At 41.6% G+C, this 14240-nt stretch overlaps 1 protein-coding gene and 1 long non-coding RNA gene across 2 annotated transcripts; both read left to right on the forward strand.

Annotated features, from left to right (window-relative positions):
- Positions 1 to 827: 827 nt before the first annotated feature.
- Positions 828 to 3135, forward strand: LOC140935290 (uncharacterized). The gene is made up of 3 exons (XR_012165189.1): positions 828 to 962; positions 1674 to 1764; positions 2913 to 3135. It is a non-coding gene; the product is annotated as an uncharacterized lncRNA (long non-coding RNA).
- LOC140934193 (cartilage matrix protein-like) lies at positions 3134 to 13184 on the forward strand. The gene is made up of 13 exons (XM_073383863.1): positions 3134 to 3139; positions 3238 to 3270; positions 3559 to 3619; positions 4350 to 4486; positions 5799 to 6018; positions 6532 to 6561; positions 6906 to 7237; positions 7597 to 7816; positions 8991 to 9044; positions 9500 to 9819; positions 10185 to 10259; positions 10941 to 10970; positions 12933 to 13184. Exons 1-13 carry the CDS (start codon positions 3134 to 3136, stop codon positions 13182 to 13184), a joined length of 1770 nt encoding a protein of 589 aa, XP_073239964.1.
- Positions 13185 to 14240: the final 1056 nt, after the last annotated feature.

Genomic DNA, 14240 nt, shown 5'->3' on the forward strand with positions numbered 1-14240 from the left:
TAGGATGAGCTAGTCTAGAGGGGAGGTCCATGAAATAAAAATAAACATGCATAGACTAATGCGTTCATAAAATTATAACTGCTGTGAAGAGCTATTTTGAGAGGGGGGTTACGTAGAACGTTAAGACAAGCCTTCTCATCGTTTAATTTTCCTGTTTCAAGGTCTTATCTTCCTTTGTGAGATAACGTAGAAGACGGATTTATTAGTTAATTCAAAGTTAACAGCGAACATTTGCGAAGCAAACTTTTTCATGGCCTTTCGCCTGCGTAACCACAGACTCGTGCACTGCTCCAAAAAGTTCCATTTTACGAATACGCGTATCCACGAAAAACGCTAAAATATGGCAATTTGCATTGTAGTTTGCACAATAGTTTTGGTCTTCTTAAAAGGAACTGGTATTAGGTAGATACAGGCAAACCTTCGTGATATGAACGCCAAAGGGAAAGAGCCAGTATCACACCCATTTTCTTTTATTATAATTACACAACCTATGAAACATTGGCTACCCTTCCTTAACAACACCAACTCCATTTAACTCCCAGAAACTCCTTTTTAATAAAAGAGGACTGGGTTGAAATTTACTCCAACCAAAAGACGATTAACTACATCTCACCTTCCAATCTTAGAGCCAGTGTTGAAACTCGCCCCCCCAAGCTACCCAATTTACTCCAATTCTCTCCCCCTTCCATCCTTGACATTTTATGCCCCCCCCGAGCTTCGCGAGGTTCTGCGATACACGTATTTCTAGTTTTAGTTTATTATAATGGTAGGGGTTGCATGAAGTTTGATAATCCGTCTTTTTTCAGGATCGATATCGGTAGCTATTCGCAGTGAAGGCTTTGAAGACCGGAGATACGGCAGGATGTTGGCAGGTCGTGCCCGGGCCTATATCAAAGTTAACGGACGAGACTATTCTCGTAAACGTCGAGGTTTCGACATTGTTGTTGTCAATCGTATAACAGGTAACGCCCTTGTTTGTTAGCAAAACGTTTCTCGAGAAAAAAAAAAAGATTGAGATTGTTGTTTTAGTCGTAATGTTACCGGCGTAACAAAATGACCAAATTTAGACAAGATTCGCGCTGATGGATCCCAGATTACCGGTGGTGTACTTATCTTTTGGCTATCACCACCTCATAATGAACTAGTTCATTTTTGCTGGCGAGCGTTTGCGAGACACCATACTGTTCCTTATAAGGAGGGAAATCAAGTACAAGCGCAAAGCCAGTGATCAAGAGTTTAGGACCCCGAAAACGGAGAGAAACCTGATTCTCTCTGTTTCGGATTGTGCTTGGGACTAATCCTTGTATCACGTAAAATCTCTAGACATCGCGATGCGTCGTTTGTTGTAACAGAAGGATCTTCTGGGCTCTTTCTCTATTTATAAACGAAGCAGTTCTGTGCCACCTTGATTAGAGAAACTCCTTGTAAGGAGACGTTGTGTTGACATGGTTCGTACAATCTTGGAAAGGTCTTGAATTTTAATAGTCGTCTTGAAAAATCCTTGAATTCGGTTAAGGTCCTGGAAAAGTTCTTGATTTCTTCATAAAGTCCTTGAAATTCACTATATAAAATAAGATTACTTTACAGAGGAAAATTTAGCTCATCCTCGGTAAATATTTTTAAACTTGAATTGACTTCTTTCTTTGAAAATGTTTTTGTCCCGTTATAAATAGGTCAGGTTGAACACAGTCGATACTTTGATACCCACGGTTCCACCTACCACGCGCGACGTTTCTACAGTTTCATCAGAAGAATCAGACGCGGGTAGGTACTGTACTATGTCTTAAACATTACAAGCTTTCAAAACTCTTTAAATTGGCTACGTCACACTATTTGCTCTCTTTTAACAAGCTAAAACGTTTTATTCGCGTCAGTACAATTCCACAAATAATGGTCCAATTTTGTTATTTAAGACTATATTTTGGCATTGAAACTGTTTCCTGTTGTCTGTTACAACGGATGGCAGGAATGAAAATGGATTGAAACTTGAAAACGTTGGGCCGACGTTTCAAGTTTTAGTGTTATGCGTGCAAAAATCGCGAAAAAACTTATAATGGCTAGTGCTCCCTGGTAAAATTTGGCTGATGTCTTCTTCATAACTCCAGAGAAGCATTCTGTGTATGGGTGAGGGCATTAAATAGTGACTTCAGGACAGAATTAACCTGAAATAGCTATATTCTCGTGACATTGCCCCTTCAATTCGAGAGTGTGATCAGCATCAAACTTCTTCTTTTAACATAAATGCTTTGACAATGAGAACTGTAATGAGAATTGCGGACATCATCAACCATGATAATTTATTGTCATATTTAAACAGCTTTTCCTCTCTGATTGTTTGAGAATAAAGGAAAAACCTGAATTTTGAAGTAAGGGATTTTTCTCGCTTGGTGGTGACTCTGTGCTTGTGCCTTGACTTCTGATTGGATCCCTTCATAGTCCTTGGTAGTCATGGGAGAGTCAGAAAAGGAAATGTTGTGGGACTTTTACACTTATTGAATATGTAAAACTACGATGCGATAGAATCACAATTACAACTGAAAACAACGAATAGATTCACATAGACAGTCTACCAAGCTTATTATCCTTCTGCAAATAAGTGGACTTGTGTCACTCCAGTTTAACTAGACTCGTGTGTCAATGCGGAACACAATGGATGATGGACGGGAAGAACACCTTCTTCCTTCCCTTGCCCTCCTCGTTTCGCTGGCTATTGTTGCGTTTCCTCCTAATTGCGTTTAGAAGATTGAGAGGTAGAGACCAAGGAAGATCAAATCAGTTTTGCAAGAGTTTTGAGTTAAAATCCTTCCCTTGCAACGCATCCAAATCCTAGTAAATACGTGACACTATCAAGACGGGTCAATCATTTAGAAATGTACTAACTGCTTTATAATGTTCTCTTCTTTGCACAACAGACGAATCGTTCTGGTTGCTGTACAAGACGAGGCCGTTTACAGAGCTAGACGTTACCTCTCTGTTCTTCGACGAATTGGGATCAGTACTCGGTACTTAAGATTTGGCTACAGGGGAAGTTTCGCTTGTGTGGGCTACGTTGGGCGCCGACCCTCTTGGTTCAGGCAGATAAGCCATAGCCGTAGAAGAGGTCCCAGTGTCATCCGCATCCGTATCCCTCGATATGGAGGTAGGTATACCTCTCTCTTCTACCGTCTCTCGAATGGTCCTACTATCATTTTTTTTTTCTAACAAACTTCTTGTCATTATAATTGTACAACTTTGTAGGTCGACGGCGACGTCGAAGAAGACGAAGAAGAAGTAAGTTTCTTGTTATTAATATTTAATTGTCGCACTTTAACCTAAGGTTCTAATAATTTTAATAAAAAAATCTTGTGCAACCGCTCCAGAAAATGTATTTCGCGCGAACAGGGTATCCACAAAAAACGCCAAGGAACAGATGGTCGCATTCTAGTTAGTTGATTACAGCGTCCACCTGAGGTGAATATATAGAAAGTTCTGATAGAATTGCTGTATTAAATGTCTTTAGTAAGCGAACACGCTGGCAAGGGACTGTGATCAATTTTCTTATTCATTTGCTATTTTCAGGTGGGCGAGGAGGACGTGTTCGTCGACCGAAACGAGGTTAATATTTCTATTTTTAACCCACGTAACGAGCTTTGAAATCTTATTTTCCATTGAACAGTCCAGCCAAGGGCAGGTTCAAGATTAAGACTATTTAAAACCCAAAACTAATTATGAACAAAAATGAGCAGAGGGGATCAATACCACCTGGCAGCGTGAATGTTATCCACAGAATCAAATGATGAAGCAAACGTACGAATGGTTTACGTTAATCGCAGTAAAAATGACAGTAAAACCACGTTTTGAGAAATAATTTTATACAGCGACACAAAAAGTACTTCTCCTGCCTCCTCCTCAGGCGCGAAACGAGGGTGAACTGGTGACGAAACGCAATGGACCACGGGAAGGAGCAAGTAGCGAGGTGAAGCCCGTTTTCTCCTTCCCGCCTTCCTTTGCTCGAAAATTTTCATCGAGAGAGAGACGTCTGGGTACGAGGCAAGCATTCCTCCATATCTTTGAACACAAACATTTGTCAGTAAGCAGATAATAAACACTTGTTCCTAGACGAGGGTAGGAAAAATATCGTGATTTGTGTGTTGCAAGTCCAGATCTGGTTTTTTCGTTGTAATACAATAAAATTCCATAAATGTTTCTAATGTTCATGGTTTTCTGAGTTTCACAGTAAGTGGACAAGGCCCTCAAGGGTTATGTATTTTACATTCTGAGTTGATTAGCGTGCCTCTGTTTCTATGTTGTTGGAAAGGTCTATAACGGAGAACGAGCCTCATTTGGTAACTGTTTTGTTTTCTTTTCAGTTTGCCGATCCAAAGTTGACTTGGCCTTCGTTATCGATGGCTCGGGAAGCATTGAGTATTACGGCAAAGGAAACTTCAGACGATGTCTACGATTTGTGGAAATGGTTGTGAGGCAATTCAACAGCGGCCAGACCAGAGTTGGACTTATCGTGTACTCGTCAAGTCCTCGGCTTTACTCCGACTTCCGATATCGTTCAAAGAGGTCTATTTTGTCCATAATTAGACGAATAAGGTACCCTAGGGGAGGTACGAGGACCGGCTACGCCCTGAATTATTGCTACAGTCGGCTGTTTAGAAAAGCCCGAAGAGGAGTTCGTAAGGTATACTTTTGATGTATATTGTAGTACTTCTTAAATAATTTTGTTGAAACTTTAGCACCGCCTGGTTAGCGCAATTGGTTATGCGCAAGTCTGCCACGGAGAACCACCTCTCAAGGTTGTAATATAATTGATAAGAACGCGCTGCTTATTCTTGTGGGACGTGAAAGATCCCATACTGTCGAAGGTTTTTTTTCAAGCTGCCACACACGTAAACTGCTTTATCAATAAAATGTTACTCTGGTTGTAGACATGAATTAGATAGGTAATCTATGCCCATTCCCGACGTGCACTAGAAAATTGTACTAGGCGTGATGCCCATTTTTGGTCCCAAGACAAAATATTTTTTAAAAATAATAATGCAGCTATTTAAGTTGAAAAACCGTCGACGACAATTGTGCCCACTCGAATGCTTATTCTCTAACTGGGAGGACGATTAGGCTAATAAAATAATTTTTTTCCCTCATTTCCCCCCGGATACTTCTTCCTGCCCACCACTTCTTGTCCCAGGCCCTTGACAAAGGAAAGCTGAAATTACCTCTTGTGGTAACTTTTGCTTAAAGTGCATCTTTTCCTTTAAGCATTCTCTATGTTTGGAAAACGTTTTTGGAACATGCCGGTTATTTTGAAAGTCCGATACACCCTTCTACTCTTAAAAATCAAAACGGGACGAAATTTCCAACTAAAATAGAGGCAACGTGGTGAAAACAAAAGCATCGTGTGAAAGTACCACTGAAGAAGTTTCACCTGAATGGCAATGGTCACCACAGGGTTTCGTCCACAGATTCGAAAGTTAGAACAACAAGGTAGATAAATAGTACTTTGTGAAAGTACTGCTCAAGAGGTTTCATTTGAATGGTGACACCATAGGATTTCATCCACAGACTCAAAAGTTAGAACAACATACTAAATAAATAGTATGTAAAACTACTGCTGAAGATTTTTTTTTGAATGGTTACATCGCGCTTTGGTCAATTAGTGGAGTTAGCGCTATATAAATTATGTTATTATTATTATTATGTTACATCGCGTGATTTGGTCCACTGACACAACAGTTAGAACCACCCGACAAGATTCCATCATTCACTCTATGAGTGACAGGTTAACTAAGAATCTGATCATCATGTTTTAGGTTGTTATAACGATGACCGATGGCAAGTCACAGGACAGTGTGATTAGGCCCGCTCAAAGACTCCGTAGAGCGGGGGTCAGATGTTACGCCGTGGGAATCGGAAAGCACTTCAATACCAATCAGTTGCGACAAATCGCTGGAAACAATCGCCGTGTTGTGACCGCACCGTTTAAAAATTTGGGATCCATCGTGAACACAATTGGACGACGAGCTTGTAGAGGTGCAAATGAATTGTTTTATTTAGTAACTCATTGATCCAGTTACTAGCTTTGTCTTTAAATGACCCTAAGTTACGTAGAGGCTAAATTTAAGCTGGCCAAGCCTATCACAGGATCTACACTCACACTTGCGGCGTATTTGATAGATATACTGTTAACGAAACTAGAGAACTGGAGAGAACTGTTAGAATCCTGAAGAGAAGGACCGAGTGCGTAATTGACAAGTAATTAACAATATGCCCGGGATGTCGAGGGGCTTCCACTTTTGGCACAGCCAGCCCCTAGTCAGAGCACATGGAGGTGATGCTAGCGAGGCTGACCACGCGTGAGTTAAACTACTGACCACGCCCGCTCTCCTCGTTGTTAACTAAATAAATTTAACTTTATTATGGCAGTAACTTATGCAACCAGGATAAGCGCCGACGCTGATTATTCTGATTAGCTGTTCTAATGTTTCGGTGCGTTAGAATTCTTTAATTGCGCATGTTAAAGGTTCTGTTGCGTTTTGTCTTTAGGGAGACGACCTAAGCGAGGACGAAAACCAGGTAGATATTTAACTGTTTTTCATTTGATAAACATTAAGATCTAGTCCTTCGTCAATGCTAAGACCGCTTTTTCTTCAACTGCGATCACTGCTACTGCTGCCCCGACAAGTCAATTCACCCTTCATGCCAATTCGCTTACTTGTTTGATAAACTCGCCCACTTGTTTGGAACACGGTCGTGTTTAAATATACCTGACGTTCGGTTAGTATGTTACAAACAGTTGTGGACGAGTTGATGCATAAATGTGCTGATTGGCTACCGGAGAAGCAGTCGGCTGTCCCGCCAGTTACGTACATAAGCAACATAATAAAAAGGTGCTAACAAAGTGTTTATCTTCGTCTTAGTATGTCGTTCAATGGTTGATTTGGCTTTCGTTATTGATGGTTCTGGAAGCATTGAGCACTATGGCAGAGGAAACTTCAAGCGATGTCTGCGGTTTGTCCAAAGGGTTGTAAAGCAATTCAAAATCAACAGTGGCCGGACTCGTGTCGGAATCATCTTGTATTCTACAAGGCCTCGACTCATGTTCAGATTTAGCAAATACTATCGCCGTAAAAGGCAACTGCTGTCAGCGATCAACCGCATACCATACCCCAGAGGATTGACTAAGACAGGATGGGCAATGCGGTATTCTTACAGCACGCTGTTCCGATATGCTAGAAGGGGGGCTCGTAAGGTAAAGGCACTAAATAAAAAAGTGGACCTTGGCAAAAAGCTTTCTTAATTTCAGAACGGAGGGGAGGGGAAGGAAGGGGAAATGAAAGGGAGGGGAGGGAGAAGGGAGGCGAATGGGGAGGCAGGGGCAATAAACTAAGATTTTGAAATCAATGAATCGTCGATGTAACGAATACCTCGGTAAAGCAAAAGACATTTCTTCGCCATAGTCAGATACAATAAAGTTTTTTTGTAACAAAACCCAAACATAACTTATCCTTTTAAAATAACCATCGCATTTTTCTAGTCCCTTGGCACTTAGTTATATTAGGGCTCTCTCGTAACTGTCTCAGTCTCATTACATCTTGGCTTATGTTATAGGTTGAGATTGTGATGACTGACGGCAAGTCACAGGATAATGTTGTTTCTCCTGGGCGAATGCTGCGACGAAGAGGAATTAGCTGTTACGCTGTGGGAATAGGAAGGCATTACAATACACACCAGCTGAGACAGATCGCCGGGGACCGTCGACGAGTGCTAACTGCGCCATTCAGAAATTTGATCTCCATCGTGAACACCATTGGACGGCGAGCATGCAGAGGTAAAGTGGGCAGTACAAGACGTCTGATGTAGATAATGATATATAAGTTCTTCAAAGTCATGTTTTCGACTTGAGAAGCTGAAGAGAAGGCAAAATAGCTTGAGGCTTGATCTTAAACCTCATCTTGACCTTAAGGTTGGAAACACAAGGCGATATGTTGCAAGAGCTCGTCTCAGGGATGTTATGATGCTGCATTGTAGTCTCTTCCTGCGCTATTTTGTTATTTTGAATTCGTGGAGCAAAAAGTTTTGGACAATTTCGTTCGTTTGACCGCACGGAGGGTTCATCGCTCATCTCGGGGACAAAGGGTTGCAAGCTGAAGGTTGCCATAAATCTGTTCTACCGTTTTGCAATATGTCCCGTCCCTTTAGCGAATTGAAGTGAATAGTTCCGCCTATATCTAGGAGACGATCAGAAAATTCGAGTGTTTCTGCTTTGTCTGTGTTGTGATTTTTTGGGTTCTACACCTTTCTGCTAGGCTCGGGTCTGAAGCCGCACTTCACGTTTGCCGAAATCATTTTAATTTGTCTTTCAAAGCTGCTGAGAAAAAAAAAACTGGCTGTGCATTTTGCTCAACACTCATGTGAATTAAGTACCACAGTTTTACCTGAGAGGCGAAGGAAATAATTTAGGTTAACCATAACTGTAATTAGTTCGGCTGATGTAAAAAGCGTTGTTTGACCCGGGCCTTACATGTCCCTTGTGTTGGTTCAAATCCTCAAAAAGATTTATGGAGATATAAAGTTGCTCATGGATAAAGAAAGAACGAAAAACTGATGTTTATTGTACAAGGCAAAAACTGGCTTGTAAGGTGTGGATGCATCCCTGGTGTCGATGCATTAAAGAGTATACCTAAGTAATCAATTCCCCACTCCAGAAACTGTGAGGGGAATGGGAACAAGCTTTTGGCGCAACGATTTCTGGGATCATTTGGGTCAGGAGCCCATAACCTGTTTGGGTGGACAAACATTACTTATGATTGGTTAATGGCTGCCATGTATACCATCAACCAATCATACCTAACGCTTGTCCATCCAAACGATGTCAGAAAATACTACACCCAAAGCTTGTACCCATCCTCTCTAGAGTTTCTGAAGTAGGGAATAGTCTTTAATGTGCAATTATCCTCATTCTCTGATGACTGACATTTTCTTCCACCCGCAATGTCCTGTAGGTGCGCGACCCAGGCCTCGACCGAGACCAAGACCAAGGCGACCAAGAAAGAAAGGTACGTATTAAAATATTCTTTAATTCCTTTCAATCGTTAGCTCTGAAATTAAACAGAGAATGGGGCATATGGAAGCAAAAAACGATCTATTGATCGTGACGACATCTCTTCTTATCGACTGAAGAATACTGAAAATAAATTCTATCTTCCGCCACTGCGTACCAATTTTTGGAAGAAATGTTTCTCTTAAAGTGAAGCCGAGTTTTGGAAAAACCCATCCATTGATCTATGATCTGCATAACGTATCCAAAGACCTTCAATTGTTCAGTTGCAACAGGTTGTTTCTTTTTAGTATGCATTTATGTTTTTTACCTTGACTGTTTTGTTGACTACCATCATTTTAGAGTCATCTACTTAATCATTTGCTTATTTTTGAAACAGTAGAGAGTTTGCTAGTAAGAAGTTCTTTAACGAAGAACGAACTACATTTGGTAACGGTTTTGTTTTCTGTTTAGTTTGCCGATCAAAGGTTGACTTGGCCTTCGTTATCGATGGCTCTGGAAGCATTGAGTATTACGGCAAAGGAAACTTCAGACGATGTCTACGATTTGTGGAAATGGTTGTCAGACAATTCAACAGCGGCCAGACCAGAGTTGGACTTATCGTGTACTCGTCACGTCCCCGTGTTTACTCCGACTTCCGATATCGTTCAAAGAGTTCTATTTTGTCCATAATTAGACGAATAAGGTACCCCAGGGGAGGTACCAGGACCGGATACGCTCTGAATTATTGCTACAGTCGGCTGTTTAGAAAAGCCCGAAGAGGAGTTCGTAAGGTATAAATTGGATATATTTTAAAACTTGTTTGTAAACATTTTTAGGAATCGTTAACGCCACAAAAGTTCCCCACCTTCCTTTCTCTAGTTTTTGACGTCAACATATCGGAGTAATTGAGGTCTCTGGGTAACTGACCACCTACCACTCCCCTAGGTCACAATTTTGCCCTAAGAGAGAAGTACAAGTTAATATTGGCTTAGGGGAGGGGTAGGTGAGTAACTACGCATCGAGTCCACCGATTAAATACTGCATTTCAGACATGTTGCGCTAGAAAATTGTACAAAACATGATGGCGTTTTGGTCCTAAAACATCATCCTAACTGCATCCTAACTGCCTCATCATCATCTGATCATCATCTTTTAGGTTGTCATAACGATGACTGATGGCAAGTCACAGGACAGTGTGAGTGGGCCAGCTCAAAGACTCCGTAGAGCGGGGGTCAGATGTTACGCCGTTGGAATCGGAAAGCACTTCAACACCAATCAGCTGCGACAAATCGCTGGAAACAATCGCCGTGTTGTGACCGCACCGTTTAAAAATTTGGGTTCCATCGTGAACACAATTGGACGACGAGCTTGTAGAGGTGCAAATATATTGTGTTATTTAATCCCTTTCACATTGATTCAGTAATTCCTGGTGAAGCGCGATTTATAAAGTTCTTGGAATTAGCGTCGAGCGTGGATCGCTAAGCGCAGTTTAATCGCCGCTGCCTTTATATATTTGTATCGTATTGGTGTCCGTATATGCCAAGCAACAAAACTGCGCTGAATAATAACCCATGCTTGTACTGTAAAAAACTGTAATTTACCAACAGGAACAATAGTGCTCGTCTTTTTAACACCGTTGTCAGTTTTTGCCGGCCTTTTTGGGCCAGATGTTAGAAGAGAAACGGAGCGACTAGGCGCAAACGGCACAAATCCTATTTAGAAACTTAGAGAGTACCATCAGACTCCTAAGAAAGGATCCGGGTTCATGAACGACAGGTAATCTTACAGTAACGTTTGCAACCACAATAAGGGCCGACTCTGCTAGGTAAGATCGACTGCCCTTATGTCTTTTCGGTACAGGAGAATTATCTAATTTCCTATGTTAAAAGCTCTTTTTTTGTTTCATCTTCAGGAGCACGACCTAGAGGAGGAAAGAAGCCAGGTATATCTTTTTACTTTTTCATATGTTATGCACTATTTAAGCTTTCTCGATACTGATGCTGCTATTTCTGATATTACAATCACTACTGACTACTGGCCGGACAAACCAATTTGTTTTTCACGTCAATTTGCTTGCCAAATGCGTCTTTGGCTAATAATTCTACTTGTTGGGTTCTTTGGAGGGCTCGTGGTGGAATATTCTTGACTTTGATCAATACAACACTAGCTAAAGAAGTGGGAGAGTTAACCAAAGTGACATTAGACAAATTGACATACACGGGAACGGTTTTGCTACCGAACAAGCGGTCGGTTGCTTTGCCAGTTACGTCAGTAATCAAAGTGAAAAAATTTCGCTAACAAAAGGTTTATGTTGGTCCTAGTGTGCCGATCAATGGTCGATTTGGCTTTTGTTATTGATGGCTCTGGAAGTATTGAGCACTATGGCAAAGGAAACTTCAAGCGATGTCTGAGATTCGTCCAAAGGGTTGTAAGGCAATTCAAAATCAACAGTGGCCGGACTCGTGTCGGAGTCGTCCTGTATTCTACAAGGCCTCGACTCATGTTCAGGTTTAGCAAATACTATCGCCGTAAAAGGCAACTGCTGTCAGCAATCAACCGCATACCATACCCCAGAGGATGGACTAAGACAGGATGGGCAATGCGGTATTCTTACAGCACGCTGTTCCGATATGCTCGAAGGGGGGCTCGTAAGGTAAATACCTTGTATAATAGGCCACTTACACGATGGCGTCATTTTACTACTACAACGAGAATCCTCCAGGGTTTTGCTTTGTTGTGCAAATTAGGGCTTTTGTGATTTAATCCTCGCTGGGAATATCAAATTTAAATATGACAGGAAAAACGTAACGGATTCTGGTCCTAGTAGTAAAATGACGCCATCGTGCAAATGGCCCATTGATAAATAAGTGCCTTTAAACCTTTTAGATACTATTTTCAATATGGCTGGTTTCGCGATGGGTAAGATAAAGCGAATCCTGTGTTCTGTTTGGCTATTCGAAAGGGCGAGATTTTTCTATCTTACGGTTACGTGCTCCGGCATTACCGCTTTTGGTTTCGCAAGAAAAACAGCCTTAGCTTCGGCGATACGAGAAAGTCTTTATTGACGAGGCTTTTTCAAGCAAGATGGACGGATGTTGGCCTCGCTTTTTTTTGCGTTTTTTATTTGGACTCAAATTCGCCTTTGTTTATAGAAACGTAGAAAATATAAAAGGTAAATAAATAGCTTGGTTAATATGTAGCCATCTTGACCGTACCCTCGGTCTGATATAAACAAGATTACAAATCTGCTCCGGTCGCGGGCAAAATAGCCCAGTTTTTCATTCAATAGGACTGATACATATACAGATGTAAGACCAAAGATAACAGCATTGTTTAGGATAGAAGTAAGAAACTGGTCTGGACAGTCTGATTTCGCCAAATGAAAGCAAATTGATGTTCGGATGGATAAGGGACCAACAGTAGCCATGTGTGGGTACCGCCCATTTTGCTTTCGTCCAATGTCCAGTTCTCCCAAGACACCTTTAGCCGTGCAGATTGGTGTCGGATTTTGACGAGTTTTTCATCTAATGGAAATTAAAACGTTTCAGGTGAGGGAGACTGCTCTGTTCGAACGAGTCCATTTTGCCGTTTTTAGAGGGGTAGCCTCCATATGAAAAGACTTGAAGTGGCGTTCGTATACGGCTTCAATCTTCAATCTTAAATCTGCGACGAACCTGGTACGCCTGGGTTGTTTGACTTTATTAATGCCGTCTCGGCAAATATGAGAACGGGCTCTGGACTTCAGAAGGAAGTAGAGCCCCTTTGTTCCAGCGCTGTTTTTTCAACCAAATGGCATGGTGTCTCAGAAATCCCAGAAAAAATCGCCAGTTTAGCTGAGTGAGGAGGATGAAAGTGAGATTAAATTTTTTATGTCTGCTAACTGGAAATCCCGCGTCATGTTTAGGTTGAGATTGTGATGACTGACGGCAAGTCACAGGATAATGTTGTTTCTCCTGGGCGAATGCTGCGACGAAGAGGAATTAGTTGTTACGCTGTGGGAATAGGCAAGCATTACAATACACACCAGCTGAGACAGATCGCCGGGGACCGTCAACGAGTGCTAACTGCGCCATTCAGAAATTTGATCTCCATCGTGAACACCATTGGGCGGCGAGCATGCAGAGGTAAAGTGGGCAATACAAGACAACTAGAATAACAAAATAACTAAGTAACTAAAGAAATAATTAACTAACTGACTAACTAACTGAAAGAAAAGCCAGTAAATTAATAACTGTGATACTAGCTTTAATTGGTATGGCGCAATGTAACTCTCCATCCCTGAAGAAGGTGAGAAAGTATTAGGCCAAATAGCCTCTTACAGCATAATATCTAGGAACGAAATTGAAGAAAGTATTAAAAAGAGAAATGTAAAAGAAAAAAATTGACCAAAAAAGTTTGGATGAATTGTACATGGAGTACTTCTTGTGTCTTTATAATAGTGGTTATCCATTTCTCGTGATTAATATCATATTATACGGCATTATTCTGTAGGCGTGAGACCCGGTTATAGGCCAAGACCACGAAGAAGGCGAGGTATGTTTTAGGTCATTCTTTTGTTTATTCAAAGCTTCAAGTCTGAGGGAAACGGAGAATAAGGGGCTAAGAACGTGAAAAGTGATTTCATACCGCCGGCAAAGGGTGCTTTTCTCGCTCCGATATGTGTAGGCTCAATTTCCGCCGTCTCCGTAGCCCGGTCTGTGATTCTCTCCTTTTTCGGGAGGTTTATTCGTGAGTGCGGCCCAACATCGGCTGGTAATTGAACCTTACGGGATTAGCTACCTCTACTTTGGATCCGAACTCAACAGAAAGTACCGGCACGAGGGTAAACTTTTCGCAGCCAGTTAGAACAAGACCTTTCTATCCACCCTGTAATCTATCTCTTTAGTGTCTAACGACATGCCAGCAGTCTAATGATTGCCTTGCGTGTGAGACTGGAGCAGCGAGGAACTCTCTTGAAAAGAGTGGATTTTTACTGCTTTTGAATAATTTCCACTTCACTTTTCTCTACTTTTCTGCACTTTTCTCCACTCCATATCAGAAGGTGCAAGAGCATGAACCAACTACAAATTCAACCCAAATTTGCGTCGCGCGCCTCCCGGAATCTTGCCACATTAGTGGTGGTGGTGGTGGTGGTGGTGGTGGTGATGGTGTGTGTGTGTGTATCGGGGAGGTGGTTGGACAGAAGGTCCAAACTTCCTTGCCTTCAGCTCCT

Source organism: Porites lutea, chromosome 4 (genome assembly GCF_958299795.1).
Source record: "Porites lutea chromosome 4, jaPorLute2.1, whole genome shotgun sequence".
Classification (NCBI taxonomy): Eukaryota; Metazoa; Cnidaria; class Anthozoa; order Scleractinia; family Poritidae; genus Porites; species Porites lutea.

What these genes read in the sequence shown, in the direction of transcription:
- LOC140934193 (XM_073383863.1), top strand. An exon ending in TATTTCTATTTTTAACCCAC is followed by an intron (nt 3,620 to 4,349) that starts GTAACGAGCTTT and finishes TTTTCTTTTCAG; the next exon opens with TTTGCCGATCCAAAGTTGAC. An exon ending in TAAGCGAGGACGAAAACCAG is followed by an intron (nt 6,562 to 6,905) that starts GTAGATATTTAA and finishes TCTTCGTCTTAG; the next exon opens with TATGTCGTTCAATGGTTGAT.